This window comes from Rhizophagus irregularis, chromosome 2, assembly GCF_026210795.1.
Source record: "Rhizophagus irregularis chromosome 2, complete sequence".
Classification (NCBI taxonomy): Eukaryota; Fungi; Glomeromycota; class Glomeromycetes; order Glomerales; family Glomeraceae; genus Rhizophagus; species Rhizophagus irregularis.
The window spans coordinates 5,433,617-5,450,623 of NC_089430.1; the positions used below are offsets into that span (position 1 = coordinate 5,433,617).

The 17,007-nt window shown below is 24.8% G+C and overlaps 4 protein-coding genes across 4 annotated transcripts; all 4 read right to left on the reverse strand.

Moving 5' to 3' along the window:
- Window positions 1–2,837: 2,837 nt before the first annotated feature.
- OCT59_012492 (uncharacterized protein) lies at window positions 2,838–4,421 on the reverse strand (the record flags this gene model as incomplete). The annotated part of the gene is made up of 1 exon (XM_066134512.1): window positions 2,838–4,421. The coding sequence occupies one exon, from the start codon at window positions 4,419–4,421 to the stop codon at window positions 2,838–2,840; it is 1,584 nt and encodes a 527-aa protein (XP_065989771.1).
- Window positions 4,422–6,883: 2,462 nt separating this feature from the next.
- Window positions 6,884–7,141, reverse strand: OCT59_012493 (uncharacterized protein; the record flags this gene model as incomplete). Its single annotated transcript, XM_066134513.1, has 1 exon — window positions 6,884–7,141. One exon carries the CDS (start codon window positions 7,139–7,141, stop codon window positions 6,884–6,886), a length of 258 nt encoding a protein of 85 aa, XP_065989772.1.
- Window positions 7,142–7,181: 40 nt separating this feature from the next.
- OCT59_012494 (uncharacterized protein) lies at window positions 7,182–8,904 on the reverse strand (the record flags this gene model as incomplete). Its single annotated transcript, XM_066134514.1, has 5 exons — window positions 7,182–7,738; window positions 7,808–8,153; window positions 8,237–8,421; window positions 8,508–8,571; window positions 8,671–8,904. The coding sequence occupies 5 exons, from the start codon at window positions 8,902–8,904 to the stop codon at window positions 7,182–7,184; spliced, it is 1,386 nt and encodes a 461-aa protein (XP_065989773.1).
- Window positions 8,905–12,644: 3,740 nt separating this feature from the next.
- On the reverse strand, window positions 12,645–16,679 carry OCT59_012495 (uncharacterized protein; the record flags this gene model as incomplete). Its single annotated transcript, XM_066134515.1, has 9 exons — window positions 12,645–14,890; window positions 14,985–15,008; window positions 15,086–15,388; window positions 15,461–15,748; window positions 15,821–15,880; window positions 15,956–16,061; window positions 16,140–16,466; window positions 16,551–16,570; window positions 16,649–16,679. 9 exons carry the CDS (start codon window positions 16,677–16,679, stop codon window positions 12,645–12,647), a joined length of 3,405 nt encoding a protein of 1,134 aa, XP_065989774.1.
- Between the last annotated feature and the right edge of the window lie 328 nt (window positions 16,680–17,007).

The window sequence follows — 17,007 nt, forward strand, 5'->3', positions numbered from 1 at the left end:
GATGATTACAGTCTTACAACGGGAGTTTGGCATCTAATTGAGTTAAATAAGTATTCCTATGTTTCCTTTTTCTAAACAACTTGCATGAATCTAGTTTTATAGGTAGATAGGAGATGAGTTAAAGAAACGTATTAAAGTTTTTTTATTTATTCTGAAAGAACAGGTTTTTCTTAGGACTACTTCTGGAGACTTTATATAACATTAGTATTATCTCTATTAGGAAATTCAAAGTTACTTTTTATTTTTGTTTGCAATAGCTAGGAAAGAACTTTTCATAATTTTATTTTATTTTTATATTTATTGTTATTTAATAAATATGTTATTATTTAAAATTAATTTTTATTAACCAAATAACATTACAAATCATCATAAATTCAGTGCCCTAATCTGTAAATTCCGTGAGTTCCATGCAAATTCCATATCCAAATTGTATTTTTAGGACTATTATGATACGTTATTTCTAAGGAAAATAATCGTATAAAGACATTATCAAAAACGTATCCAGTTTTTTTATAGGGTAAATATTCGTTCCAGTTTAATTATTTTTCTTGTAGACTCAATTTTAGTGCTAATCTTCATATAATAATCGTCATCTAACATTAAAAACGAATCCGGATAAAAAAAAACATTATCTCCTCTTTTAATTAGTAAATTTAGTCATACAATCGAGAGCGAATCTACCAAAGTTGTATTATTATTACTAGTGAATATATAGATTTATTAATATCAGAATTACCCAATTTGAAATGCAGTTTTATTGATTGTCCGGAGCGAAGTGGATGTCAGGATTTGTCCGACATCGATTTCTACGCACTATGAAAAAAAAATCGATCACGTGAATTTCTCTGTCCGCCACGTGATCGTCATTCGTCACCACAAATTTTAGTTTTTCGTTCCGGACTTACCAGACTTACAACGGTTCCCGTTTCCTAATATGTAATGCAAGTGTATGTAATGTAAGTTTAATATACAGTATACCGACCAAACAAGAAAAATCTTTTGTGATCTTTATTAATGAGTACAGTTATATAGAATCTATATATATATGAAGTGAAAAATTTTTTTTTTTTATTAAATATGAAGATTCCATATTAAAATTAAAAAAAAAGAAAATAAATAAAATAAAATTTGAAAATAAATGATTGCAAAATTTTATAATGATTCGAATAGTACTGAAAATTTTTAAATTTGAATATCTTTTACTTTTAGAAATCGTGAGCATGTAACAATTGTAACACATAAAATTCATATCTTAAAATCTATATTTGCTACATTCGTAAAAAGATTCAAATCAAAAAATCTTTTGATTACTTTGTTATTTTTCTTTATTAATCAATTTTTTATAATCATAAGTATGAAACCATTTTCCTAATAAGGAATTCTCTAATGATGCCAATCCTAGTATTTTAACAAACAAGTTGCCTTAGTTTCTGACAGGGCGTTCTAAATTGTTCAATGGAAAATTTTTATTTATTATAATGTATTATTTTTTTAATTATTTAGATTATTTAAAAAAAATCTTTCGTAATAAATAAATTTCATTATGTATCGAACTTCGTGGCGCAACTTTATTGGTCGATTTGTACAGATCAAGAAATATTTGATATATCAAAGTTATTCATTAGGTATAAACTGGCACATTCAAGTCGTATCTAATCAATACAAGTGACCTGAATATCCAAAATTTTTATTTAAGAAAATTTCCTCGATATTATCTTCGAGTTAAAATAAATCAAACAAGAACGTTACTATTAAATATTGTCAAATTTTAGATATTGACTTTATAGAACCGGATTTAAAATCATTTAGCAGTAATTAATACATTTAATTGTTAAAAAATATAATAAAATATTAGAAAAAAGGAATAAAAGAAAAATGTCCTTCGAACTTTTATGATATAATATTAGTACAAAGACACTGATGGAAATTACCCTCTTCAAAATTACGTTAATGGTTCTTGCGCGTTGTGGCGCAGGAACGATTTAGTCACCTTTTTTTACCATAGTTTGTAAAGTATTTGTAACATAGAATCTTTAAGTAGTCGAAAAGCTCAGACAGAGTGAACATAAGCAAAAAAACATTTACAACTACCTTGAAGCGTCTAACCAAAACTTGGAGCCAATAAAAAAAAAAGATTGATAATAGTTTGTAAAACTTAATTATCTCTTAAAATTTAAAAATTGAAAATGTGGTTTGACGGTTGAAGTACGATCACCAGTGTAATACTGTATGATGCACATCTGCTTACATGGATCCATACTATTTTTCTAAATTGAGTATAGCACTGTACCATACATAAAATGAAGGTTATATCATACTTATCTATATACTCTTTTGTTATAAAGGATTTAAAAATACTGTCAGGACCATTTGACGATTTTTATATTATTTTTCAGTTAATATTAAATTTTAACCAAATTGATAAAGAATTTGTTAAAATAATGGAATTATACAGATAATAACAAATGTAATATCATATGTTCAATTTTAACATGACTTAGGCTATAAAAAACCAAATTTTAAATATTTTAAATAATATAAATAAAAATTTTTATTGTACTTTAAATTATTATTTTTAAAACATAAATAAATAATGTTCATAGTAGTACCTCTTAACTAAAAACCTCCAAATTGAACAATTGAGAGCTAACCTAACTTTTTTATTTCCTTTATAACCAAATTTTTCTTTCCTAATAGAATACCAACCATTATTCAAATACATAATTTATCTTTGAATTTTTGAAGTCATAAAAAGTTATTCTTTAAATATCTCTAATATACATTATTACAATTCAAAGTATTAATTGTAACTATACAATTTAGATTATTTCACATTATTACCATAGAAGCATAGATAAATCTCCTTTATATAATATATCAAAAATTTTCATATAACTATATTTTAAAATTTGAATATCATATAATCTAAATTCCTCTATATCTTTCGAAGAAAACCAATTTACTTTGAATTTATCAGAAATAGTCAAATATTTAACTTTTTTCTTTTTCATAATATATTCCTTTATACAAGGATAAATAGTTACATAATGATCATGACTTTCATTTTTAATTGACAATTCTTTAATAAAAGTATTTTGAGAATTTTTTAAGAATATTTCTAAATCACTTTCATTAATTGCAAGACACAAATTCAAATATTCTAATTTAAAAGGAAGAATTTGTCCTAAATTTTGTAATATAATTGAATGAAAATCATTTGTCATATTAGCGGCATAACCGAGATCAATTGAAAGATAATTAAGACTTTGTTTAATATTTTCAATTAAATTGAATACTAAGTTAATATTCCGATAATCCCACAATAGGTGTAAGTATAAAGATTTAATTTTACTACAATATTTTGTAACTGATTTAAATAATTGTAATAATTGTGGATCATTATCTACATTACTTTCAAAATTTTCTAAATAACAACCAAAATGTTGTAATAGCAGATCATATGGTTCAAATTGTGATACTTCATGCAAAAATAAAGATTTCAATTTAAATGGTTTATTAATATTAATAATTTGTTGAACAAATTTGGTATCTAGATATCTACAATAAATAATATGAATTGATTCTAAAACATTTAATTGATTAAATACTTCATTTAAAATAATTATATTTTTAAATTCAATATCATAAAATATGATTGTGTTTAATGTATTTGAACAATTAGAATTTTTTAATGATAATAATGATTGGTTCAAAGGAGATCTAAATAATATTTTTCTAAGATTCTTTTGAGATTTAATAATTTGTGATAAACCCATCATTTGTTGATGTTCGTAGTTATTATAACATTGATATGATAGAGATGAAATTGAGTTGCAATTAGAACTTAAAAATGTTAACAATTTTATTGTAGATACAGACATTTCCAAATGACCTAATTCAAAATTTTTTATATTACCAATGAAATTTGAATTTTGTAAAATCAATTCAATAATATCATCAAAACTACCATATGAAACATGCAAACTATGTAAATTTACTACATTTTCAATGAATAGTTGTATTAATGATCTACAAATTAATTTTGTAAAGTTTGACTTTCGAAAATTTTTAGTTGCTAAAGTTCTATCCCAATCTTCAATAGATTTACTAATTTTATGTATATTCAAATGTTTAATAAAACTAGAATATTTAAATAATGTATTTGAAGGAAATAAATTTTTATCCATTCCATATTCAATTAATTTTGTTTTCTCATCATCATTTAAATCATATAAATAAATTTCAATAAAGTGAAGATTTTTAGGACGCATAAATGAAAATGGATTTTCCCATAATAATGGAATTGCTAAATTACACCATAATCTATTAACCAATATACATGAATATAGTATTCTATAATCTTGACGAAAATATTGTAAAATTTCACCTAATAATTCTGGTAAAATCTTTGAAAATGCCATTACGTTAAGCAAAAAGGAAAGAAGAAAAAAAGGGTTTGGGCGACAACTTCGTTTCGTCGCACAAGTATTTATGCAACGTTTAAATTTCTTATTGGTTCCTTATTATACAGATCCTTATCACATGATGATCATCACTATTTTCCGCAGCACATCAACATGAATTATTTTTTTCTATTTTAGCGTACCTGCTGATTTATCACCTAGGTTATTTTGGTATCGTTCACGGGTCCCTGACCGATATCAGTAATAAAAAAAGGGAGACAGAAAAATCATATGACTACTTACCAAAATCCGCAGCATCCAGTATTATTTAAAAAAAATTATAAATAGGGTTACAGTACTGTAAAATCTCCAGGTAGTACTAAGAAAATCGTCAATTCTCGAGACGACTTTTGGGTTCCGTTGCAAGTGTAGTATGTGAAACTCTTCATTCGAATTTTAAATTTGTATGTTCGCTATTTATATTTAGAAAGACAGACATCATAAAAATTTAGTTTGATTTCAAATTATTATAATTATAACGGTAAAAAACATAAAAGATTAAACGTTTAAAGCGTAAGCATTATTACGGGTCTGACGCTAAGTCGAAATAAGCTGTAAGTAAGTATAGAAGCATAACAAGTATATCAGTCTTTTTCCGAAACTTATTCTACTGTCAAAAAAAGTAACAAGAAAATTGAAACTCATAAAACCCGGTATAAATTGGGTTGGAATTTACTGTATAATTAGGAGTTTTTGAGTTCTGTCCAGTTTTTTTAAAATTGAATCTAAAATAGCCCTGTTCATTTCCGGTCGGTTGCATTTTTCGGTCGGATTTTGTTGTACAAAAATTATCCAATAAAAATTTTTTTATTTTCGATCGCAAATTGAACTGCTTTAGATTGAAATTTAGTTCGAACTCCTTATATTTGATATATATATTTTTCTTAAATGTCACGTAAACAGAAATTATCTAATTTTGGTTGGCGTTCGACCAAAAAACCCCCCAAAAAATTGGGCTAAAAGTTCAGAAATACAAACTGATCAGCCCAATCAAAATTAAATCTGACCGAAAAATGTGACTGACCGGAAATGAACAGGGCTAATATTTCTGTTATTTCTTACGAAACTTTACTTAATTTAACTAATTTAATTAAGGTACTAAACCTTTTTTTAACTCTCTAAAAGTTAGCATTATTAAAAAAAAAATGAAAATAAATTTATACCAGACAAATTATATTTCATATATATTGACATATTGACCAATACAGTATAAATATAAAAAAAAAATCCTTATCTATTTCTTCTAATAATTCTGATAAATAAATCATGGAATTAGATGAGACATTGTTAAAATGTATTTGTTAAAATGTAAAATCTATCTTTTATGAAAATAGCACAAATTGACGCTTTTTAAAATTCGCTCTATTGAACTTTGTAGATTTCCTGATAAATATTATTTCTATTATCCTACCAGAAATATTAAATTACATTAAAAATAATTTAATGTCAATATTTTTATGGAAATTTAAAGGCTTTTTTTATAGAATAACTTTTTAGAATGCCTCCATCATATAGTAATGACTTATTCTAATTCAAAAATTCTCTATGTTGTTAGTATAAGTTTGGTAAATAAAGTGTTGTGCCCTGTATAAAATGTAATGTGATCCCTGTTCTGTAAAAAAATTTTGTCCGTAATTTCTGTAAAAACTTCATACACTTATGGAAAATAACTAAATATCTAGCAAATTGGTTAATTTCCACTCATGTTTGAGGCCATATTTAAAATTCCGTGAATATTATACATTTACGGAAATAACATGGAATAAAAGCATGGAATAAATTTTTTATAGAGTTGGAGAAAAACACCGGAAACCTTTGATCAAATTGACATGCATGAATCTAGCTTTTATTAACTTGAGTCAATTGATGATTTACCAGATTATACTATACTGCGAGATAGTCATCTGACGTGATGATTTAGATATTTGCTTAACGTATTGACACTTTACTGTGCATGAAAATAAGTGGATAAATAAAATTAGAAATACGCCCCTTATCTAATTAAAATCAGTTTAGTTGACACGTTAGTTTTAACAATTTTATTAGATAGGCGCGTTTCGCTTTTGTAATATGTTTTTACAAAGCCTAATAGAGAAATTCGTGTTACTAACAAAAAAAAATGCAACATAATATAGAATTTATACTATAATTTAATCATATATGACAATATTGTAAGACTTGGAAGTAAATATTCTAAGAAAAAAAATATAAATTATTACATTATTTTGATGTTATAAAATTTTGTAGTGAAATATTAAAATTTTCGGGAATAGATTTATGTATTTCACAATTATCAAATACAAGAATTATGGTATTTTAAGATATGTGAGATTCCGATTTATAGTTTTGAAATCTTAGTTTTGAAGTACTATGAATTTTTTTGAATTTTAGAGAGTTATGAGTTGGCAAACCACACACTTTTATCCCGTAATAATATAATTCAATTCATTTAATTTTTCTTGAGCATCTTGATCTCCTTGCTCGGCAGATTTTTTATACCAATATGTTGCTTGATTTATATTCTTTTCAATTCCAATTCCATATTCAAACATTGAAGCAAGATAATATTGAGCTATACTATCTCCTAAATTTGCAGCCTTTTGATATAATTTAAATGCCTTTTGTTCATTAGTATTAGTTCCAATTCCATATTGATAACAATTTCCTAAACTACACATTCCACGTGGATTTCCTAAATTTGCAGCTTCTTGATATAGTTCAAATGTCTTTTTGCTCGTCAGCACTGATTCCAATTCCTTCATCATAACAAAATCCTAAACTAGTTATTCCATATACATTTCCAGAGTTTGCCGCATTTTGATATAATTCAAATGCTTTTTGTTTGTCAACCTTGACTTCAATTCCAAAATGATTAAATACTCCAAGTAAAAACATAGAATCTGAAGCATTTTGATTATTTAATAACCAAGCATAAATTTCTTGTGAAGTTATATTATGATTATTAAGATAATTAATGACTTTATGTTTTTTATATACAATTTCTATATTATCTATATTATCAAGAAGGAGTATTATTTCATTAACATTAACCATTATGTCAAAGTTATTATTCAATGACATTGAAGGTTCTATTTCTTTTATACTCATTTTATTAAAATTTTCAATGATTTGAGACATTTCTCCGTATAATGAACTATCAATAATATTTTTGGGAACTTCATCATTACTCTTCTGTTCACTTGATAATTGAACATTTAATTTTGCAATAACCTGGTTGACAGTTGGACGATTATCTGGTTCATTATTCCAGCAATCTGATATAAATAAGCTTATAATTAATCAAATATTGTCATTATTAATATAATAAATTTAATTGTGCTTACCAGTGTATATTTTTATGTAATCTACAGGTGTATTAGAAATAGGTTTTTCTCTAAGACCTTGTAAAATTTTCATAGCTAAACCAACATCATGTGATTCATTATGAAAAGGTGGCCGTCCACTAGAAATTTCCCACAAGAGTATGCCGATACTGTAGATGTCACTCTTTTTATTATATACTTGTATTTGATTGTTATTATCCCTTTTTGTATTAAATACTTGTGGATCAACATAAGCAACCATTCCAAATAATTTTGATTGAACGTTGGATGATTCTTCAATCCTTTTTGACAATCCAAAATCTGCTAATTTAATGGTATTCTTATGGACTAATATATTATTTGAATGCTATTATTAAACGCAATAACTAAATTAGCATAATTATACAATATAATTTGTTAAAGTGTAAATAACTGAAGTAAATAACTCACCAAATCACAATGAACGATATCTTTATCATGTAAGCATGATATAGCATTAGCTAATTGAAATGCTAGTTCCAATTTATTGTTCCAAGTGAGATTATCAAAACGTTCACTTAAATAATTTCGGAGAGTACCACTATCAGCATATTCCATAACCATTAAATATTTTTTTGAATTATTGTCTTGATTTGCTTTTGAGAAAAAACAAAAGAAAAATTATTTAGATTTTTTTTTCTGCAAAAAAAAAGATAACAATAATTCAAATTATATATCATACCTGTTGTAATGCCACAAAAACGAATAATGTTTTCATGAAAATCTACTTTGCGTTGAAGATTAATCTAATATTGAAATAAAAGTTCAAGTTAGGAACGTAATATATAATTAAAGATAGAAGAACAAAAAAAAATGATAAAATGTTAATATGTAATTATAATTACTTCATTAACAATTTCTTTAACTGTGGCATTATTGATATTAAAGAAAGATTTTAATGCTAAATGATTGTGAAAACTTTTCCAGTTAGCACGATATACTTTTCCAAAACCTCCAGAACCAATTTCTTGAATATTATTAAAATGTTTGTAATCGTAATATTTAATGTGTTTCTTTGCAATAGCTTCTTCAATCCAATCAATCCACTCATTTGAATTAAATTCAGTATTATTAGACATCGATACAGAACTTTGATTCAGTTTGTGCTTAAAGTTTAATAATAAAAGGAAAATTATAAAAAAATGAATTTTAAGGTAAAAATGTTAAAGTTATGAACTTCTTAATTTGAATGAGCCTATGATTTTTAAATTCATCGTAATGACGTAACGACGTAACGTAGTGCAAGAATGTTATGTCTCTGTGCTCCCCACTAAGGTTACAAATTATACCAATCAAGAATTGATGCACACCATACATAAATCACGTGATATTAAATATTCAATCTTGCAAAACTTTATGCGAAATGACTAAAATTTTCTTTGATATAAATATTTTTTCAAGTAAAAGGAAAAATAAAATATTTAGAGGAACGAATGCACAAACAAGCGTAACGTAAGTATTATGTACACGTCTAAATGAAAATCTATTACATCATTAAAATATTTCTTAAATAAATTAGTCATATAATTATGTTTGAATTATATTGTACGAGAGTTAAAATAAGAGAATTTTTCATAAAAACTTATTATAATTAAAAGATGTATTCCTTATAAAAGAAAATTTCAGGAAAAAAAATCCAATAAATGTAACAAACGATATGAGAAACTTGCATATACAATTTTACACTATTCTTACATAAACTAAATTTATTTATTTATTTTTTTTTTGTCATTTAAAGGAAGTAATTGGTTCAAAAAAAAAATGAAATTTTTTCATAATTTACAACTTTTTAATCAAAAGTCATTTAATAAAATTTTTATTATTTATCAAGAAATTTTTTCATTTAATATAGAAGAATCTTATCGAAGTCAAGCTTTTTTTTACACGAATAATGCCAAATATCTTTATAATAAATTTTATTTTATTCTACATGTAATAAAATTAATAGCAAATTATCTGTAACCTATTGCATTAATTAGGAAAATATATTAAATAAAATAAATTATAATAACTAATAATAAAAAAGAACAATATAATTTAAATTTTAAATTATGTCAACTTAATATCAAATACATAAATAGGGTAAACCTTTATAAATAATAAATCTATTTTTTTTATTCTTTATATCGTCAATACTTTCTAAACTTAAAAGGCGAAAGAATGAAAAAAAAGCAAATAGGAAAAAAGTATTACTATATATATTATATTATAGAGGGGGGAAAATTAAACTCTACCCTGAAAAAAAAGTAAATTTCAAAAAAAGACTTTCAATATCCAAATTATTTGAAATCCGTGATTCTAATGCAATGGTAAGACTTAAATGTTGTTAGCAAATCCAACAATACTTCATAATAATTGGCAAATGTATATTTATAAAGCGGTTTATATTTTTACTACAAATTTTATGTTTATTGGCCGTGAGTAATTGGCGATTTATTATTTACCTTTTTTACAATTGTTTTTTTTTATCCTCTTTTACTAAATCTGATTATTTGATTCAATTTATCAACAATCAGATTATCGACAAATATATGTTAGTATATATTAACTTTTTAACAATCTGGTAGATAATCGTCTACACGCAGTTTACTGCGATCACAGATCAATTTTTCAATCAATCCAATAAAATCGTCACAAATTTATAAAAAATTGTTAAACTTCTTAACCATATCAATAAAATTTAGTAAAATGTATTGTATAAAAATAATTATAAAATTTAATAAATACTATATATTGTAAATATCTCGTAAAACTACATTGTTAAATTTTAGTAAATATGTAATTAATATTTGTATCGAGGCAATATCATATATTATATGGGAACTCTTCCTTCCGATTATTCAGACCAAAAATTTTAGGACGAAAGAAAAAGGCGGAAGAGTTCAAAAGTGCTTTAATAGGGAAATTTATTATTATACACATTTCTGTTTATTCAGTCTTTTCTGAACATTTTGTTATGAGGTTTAGAATGAGTTTGTTAGAAAGTTTTAAAAGTTTTTGACCAAAAATTTATTTCTCACTGTCAAATCAATGGTAGTGACCCAAAAAAAGCCAGGGAGAGCTAGGTGTTGCTCCAAATAAAGTTTTGTCAGTATGCGATAATAGAAGCTTGAAAAATTAAAATAAAACTGACCTTTGGATAGTGAAGAAGTTTTTTGCATAGCTTGGAAATTTTGGTTTCTTGAATTTTTCATCACAAAATTTTTTCGTTGGTGCAGCAGAAATTTTAGCATGCAGATGGAAACTAATTAAGCCCCGTTCAATTGAAATTTTCTTAATAGCATCTGCTAGGCGAACCAAGGCAATAAAACAATCGGCATAATTGGTATTAGAAGCTTTAACAGATAAAATTGCCTTCTTAGCACCTTTAATACCAAGTTAGTATCATGGAAAAATCCTCAAGCTGTAATGATTTTTATTACAGTTTTATTATTAACAATGCTGCCATGTTCATTTACAACCTATTAAATCATTATTTATGAAATTATTAGGAATTCTTTTTTAATTTTCTTATAAATCAATAGAGTCTATAAGAACCTTTTCTAATGCTGATCTTAAATGCCAAATAGAATTAATAGAGTCAAACATTGTTATCCAGCATGTTTCAATCCAGGTTTTGAGTCCTCCGCCTTCGATGTTGAATTCTTCGATATATTTTTCTAAAAGTGCTTTCCCTTGATGTGATTTTTTAAAAAACTTCACTACTTCATTACATGTTTATAGAATTCGTTTTGGAAAATCATGCTCTGTTTTAAATAATATGTGAGTATTTTAAAATAAAAATTTAACAACAATGAACATACCAAGCACATCTTTAGTGATTAGATTAACGCAATGTACAATACAACGAATATTGAAAATAAAAGTATATTTTTCACTAATAATGTTCCTGGCAGCAGAACAATTGGCAGCATTATCAGTGACAACAGCAGCAAACTTGTCAGGTCCGATTTTTTTAAGCACAGTTTCAATTTCCTCTGCTAAATTTTCAGCCATATGTCTTACAATTGAAAGATCCTGAAGTTTATACTAAAATTCTTGATGATCGTAAGTCATTACTATAAAATTATAAATAGAATGGCCTGCGGGATTTGTCCAGCCATTTAAACCTAAAGTTATAAAGTTTATTATTTTATTTTATATCAGAAATTCAGAATAAAGAAAATTGAAAATCAATTACCTAGCACTAAATTTGTTGCATTTTCAAGAATAGAATCTATTTTATTACTTAATATTAAAATAATACCTTAAAGAGAAGTGCCACTTTACTTTAATGGATTGTATCTGAAATTTTAAATTTAAAATCTCTAATTCTGGTTAACAATTAGAACGATTGTAATATGAATATTTAGGAAAAATCATTAGTTTAGAATTTAAATGATAATAAACTCTTTATCAAAGTTTAGATATATGAAAAAAATGGACGTATTGAGCAATATTAGACAGAAGTATACTTATTTATTGTTTTATTATAAATATATATTCATTACATGTAAGCTTCATTTAGATTGCATTTTATGCTATTTTTAATACACTTTACAAGCTTTACTTACTTAAGCTTTTTCCATAAAACATTCACTTACACCACTTTATTATATCAATCATATATTATTACTATGCCTAAAAATATCAGTCTATGAAAATCTGCATGATCTTATTGGGCTAAACGATAAAAAGAAAATATAGTCAATTATTTTTTATATTTTTTATTTGGAATTAAGTTCAAAAATTACTATATAATTTTATGGAATTTATAAAACTGATCTATCCTACTTCAAATAATAGACCATTTAAATTTTATTTAGTCTTATTGAATTTGTTATTGATTTTTTCGTACAAATACTTTTGCAGGAACATAAACTTCATGATTATTTGATGTTAAATCTTTTCCAATTAATGGAAAATAACATAAATCTACATACAAATTTTCATTGTCACTATCATCAAAATTTTCTCCTTCCATAAATATTTCATCTACTTTGGCATTAAATGGGATCCAAACATATTGTGCAACAGATTCATGAATTTTTAGTCTAAACCAAAATATCTTTATAACCTCACGAATTATAGTTGCTGCCAAGTGATCAACTGTAATTTTCTCTTGATCTTTGATAGTACGTAATTCATTTATAGTTTTGTTTAATTTTTCTTTATAAAAAGTAATGAAAGGATGCTCATATTTAGCATTATTTTTTCCATACATATCAGAAAATCCACAATTATTAAGAATCAAATAGATTTGTTTACGCAATTTTGTTGATGCTATACGCATTATTTCATTATTGCCAGTACGATATTTAGAGGCATCAGTTAATAATGTGGATAATGAAGATGCTTGATTAATAATGTTTGATTCAAGATGATAATGTTGTCCTGTACTTTGAAAATACTTTGTTGCATAAGAGAATATTGTTTCTATAATGTGACGTTGCAAAACTGCTTGAATAAGTAACAAATTATCCTTTTGATTTGTAATTTTAACTGGACATTTGTAAAGCAATAAAAGTTTTTTGATCTCTTCTATATTAACAATAACATCTTGATCTAAATCTGTTATATATTTCTTTAAATTATTATTTAATTTTGAAATATCATTATTAAGATTTATAATATAATTTTGACCAACATCATCTAATTGATAGTTTAATAATTCATCTTTAAATATATTTTTTTGATATAAACTATTATTAATGGCACCTAAGTCTTTTTCTAGACTTTGTAATTGAATTTCTTTCAATTCCAAAGATTGCTGTAATTGATCAATTTGTTGTTCTTGCAACTTTATTTTGCTTTGTTGTTGCTGATCAATATCGCTCATTTTATTTTCTAATTGTTTAATATTTACTAAATATTTATCCTCAATATTTTTGATATCACTTTTTAAATTTTCAACAATCATTTGATGCTGGATTGTCTCTTCATTGCATTTGTTTGTTAATTCATCATATTTTTCTTGTAAGTTATCATGCAATAATTTGTATTTATTAAAATTATTATTTAATGTTTGAATTTCTTCTTGAAGTTTATTTTGCATTTGGCTTTCTCTTTGTTCTTGCAACTTAATTTTGTTTTGATATTGTTGATTAATATCTTCAATCTGGTTTTCCAATTTCTTGATATCATTATTTAAATTTTCAACAATTATCTGATGTTGATTTGCCTCTTTACTGTATTTGTTTGTTAAATCATTATAATTTTCTTGCAAATCATTATATAATAGTTTATGGTCATTAAAATTATTATTTAATGTTTGAATTTCTTCTTGAAGTTTATTTTGCATTTGACTTTCTCTTTGTTCTTGCAACTTGATTTTGTTTTGATATTGTTGATTAATATCATTAATCTGATTTTCTAATTCTTGAATATTCTTTAAATATTTTTCTTCAGTATCTTTGATATCACTTTTAAGTTTTTCAACAATTATTTGATGTTGATTTGCATCCTCATTGTATTTGTTTGTTAAATCACCATGTTTTTCTTGCAAGTTTCCATATAACAATTTGTATTCATTCAGATTATTATTTAATGTTTGAATTTCATCTTGAAGTTTATTTTGCATTTGACTTTCTCTTTGTTCTTGAAATTTAATTTTGGTTTGATATTGTTGATTAATATCATCAATCTGATTTTCTAATCCTTTGATGTTACTTTCTAGATTTTTAACAATTATTTGATGATGATTTGCCTCCTCATTATATTTGTTTGTTAAATCATCATATTTTTCTTGCAAGTTTTCATATAACGATTTGTATTTATTAAGATTATTATTTAATGTTTGAATTTCATCTTGAAGTTTATTTTGCATTTGACTTTCTCTTTGTTCTTGTAACTTAATTCTGGTTTGATGTAGTTGATTAATATCTTCAATATGGGTTTCCAATCCTTCAATATCATTTTTTAAATTTTCAACAGTTATTTGATGTTGATTCGCCTCTTCATTGTATTTGTTTGTTAAATCATTATAATCTTCTTGAAGTTTTTTCTTTTCTTCATCAAGTCTTTTAATAGTTTGTGATAAATGAAACTGTATATTCTCAATAATATTATCATTGTCACTCATATTAACTGAATTAACGTTATTTAGAAGGATTTTAAAAAAAAATACTCTTAGAATTTCTTTTTTAAAAAATAAAATTATTAAAATAAATAAAATTCTTACCATAATTCTGACCATATAGAACAGCTAATAAAAAAGTAAAATTTTAACGTCATATATAATTTATGATAAAAAAAAAAGAAAAAGTTTTTTATGTTTCTTACCTCCTCTCATTATAGCACTTTCGGGATGAAGTGGTACAGAAATAAATTGAACTCTTTTATTAAATGTTTCTCCAATTCTTAATTGAAAATAAATTGATTTTGCAAATTTACCAACCAATGATAAAGCAAAACAATCATTATTACGTAAGTGTAATTGAGAATCAATTAGTTGTATAGTCCTTTCTATAACAGGATCAACCATTGCTTTAACATCTTCAAATTCTAATTTGATACGCCAATCATCTCTAACCATATTATCATGATATTCTCCTTCACAATATTCTGTTATAGAAGGACAATGTTCTATAAAAAAAATTATACATATCATAAATTTATTATTTTTCTTTTTAAGAAAATAACTCGTCAATATATTACCTTTCAAATCAAATTCAATAAGACTAGATTCTGATTGAGTTCCGGTAAATTCCGTCAAGAAAGATTTAATAGCACTTTGTAAATATTGGAGTTGTTGTGGCTGATGCTTTCTAAGAAGACTAACCGCAGATGATCCAATTTTTTGTTCTAAAAATTTAAGTAATTCTTGTTCTACGGCACAATTATCTTCAATTTGTTCCAATACTACACTTAATTTTTCATCTATTAATAGCATCCTTGTTGTTAAATTTATTGTACTATCACCACATTCTACTACCATAAATTTTTCTAACAAAATAAAATATTATTAGAATAAATTCTAAATTATTTAAAAATTATTTGTACTCCATCTTTACTTACCTCCAGCTGATAAATTACACTTCCTCAAATATTTAATACAAAAAAGGGCAGTAGCTTCAGCTTTTAAAAAATGAAATATTTCATAAATATCAAACACGTAATTATAAAATAATAAATACACTTTATAATACATACATTCTGTTATAAGTTTAAAGTTCTGACTATAACAATCATTCAATAATCCTGCTTTAAAAGCATATTCTCTCATATCCCAAGTTGAGATTTTATAATTATCCGGAATCTGTTTTTTTTTAAAAAAAAAAATTGTTTTATAATCAAATTTTAAAGCAAAATTCACAAAATATTGAAAATTATTTACCGTTAAGATAATAAGAACTTGATTATAAAAATCTATTGATTCCCAACGCCTACATATCTTTTCTTTCACGATTTTGCTCAATTCATGGAGATAATCAGAAATAGCCTTTTCACGGGGTAAAGGAGGTTTATTTTCCATTTCTCCTAAAAGAAATTTAAATAATTCAACATGACTACTTTCTAACGCTGGATATCCCCATGATTGCACATTTTCATATTCATCATCGTATGATAATACTGTTGGGACTCTAATGGTTCTCAGACGTTCGCTCCACTGATTATAAAAAGAAATGTCTTCCGTTGAAGATATATTTGCATATCCAAACCCCTTAAAATAAGAAAAAAAAATTTAAGAATTTGAGAGAGAGTAAATTTGAAAGAGTAAAATTATGACAAATAAAATAAATTATACAGAATGTGTGGCTCCGAATTCTAAAGTTCATTATGAAAAATTTTATGTCAAATAATACCATAATAAATAAATAGACACAAATAAATGTATTAACTTACCGATACCAACTATAACACGACAATCATACATATTTTGGCAGAAAAGTAGTATAATAATAAGAATTATAAATTATTTATTCGTTTTTTTTTAAAAAAAAAAAATTTTTCTAGAAAACCTTAAAATGATGATCTTTCTTTTTTTGATTTATTTATGGATGGTGTGAAAAAAAAATCACTGCATTAATTATCACATACCGTATTGTACGATAGTTTATTTAAATTATACATATATGTGATAAATAATACGGTGATTAAAAAAAATTTGGTGAAATTTAGATAAATTGATTTGAATTGTTCAAAATATAACACGTCTTCGTCAAATTATTACGGAAGAATTATGTCATGTTAATCATGTTATG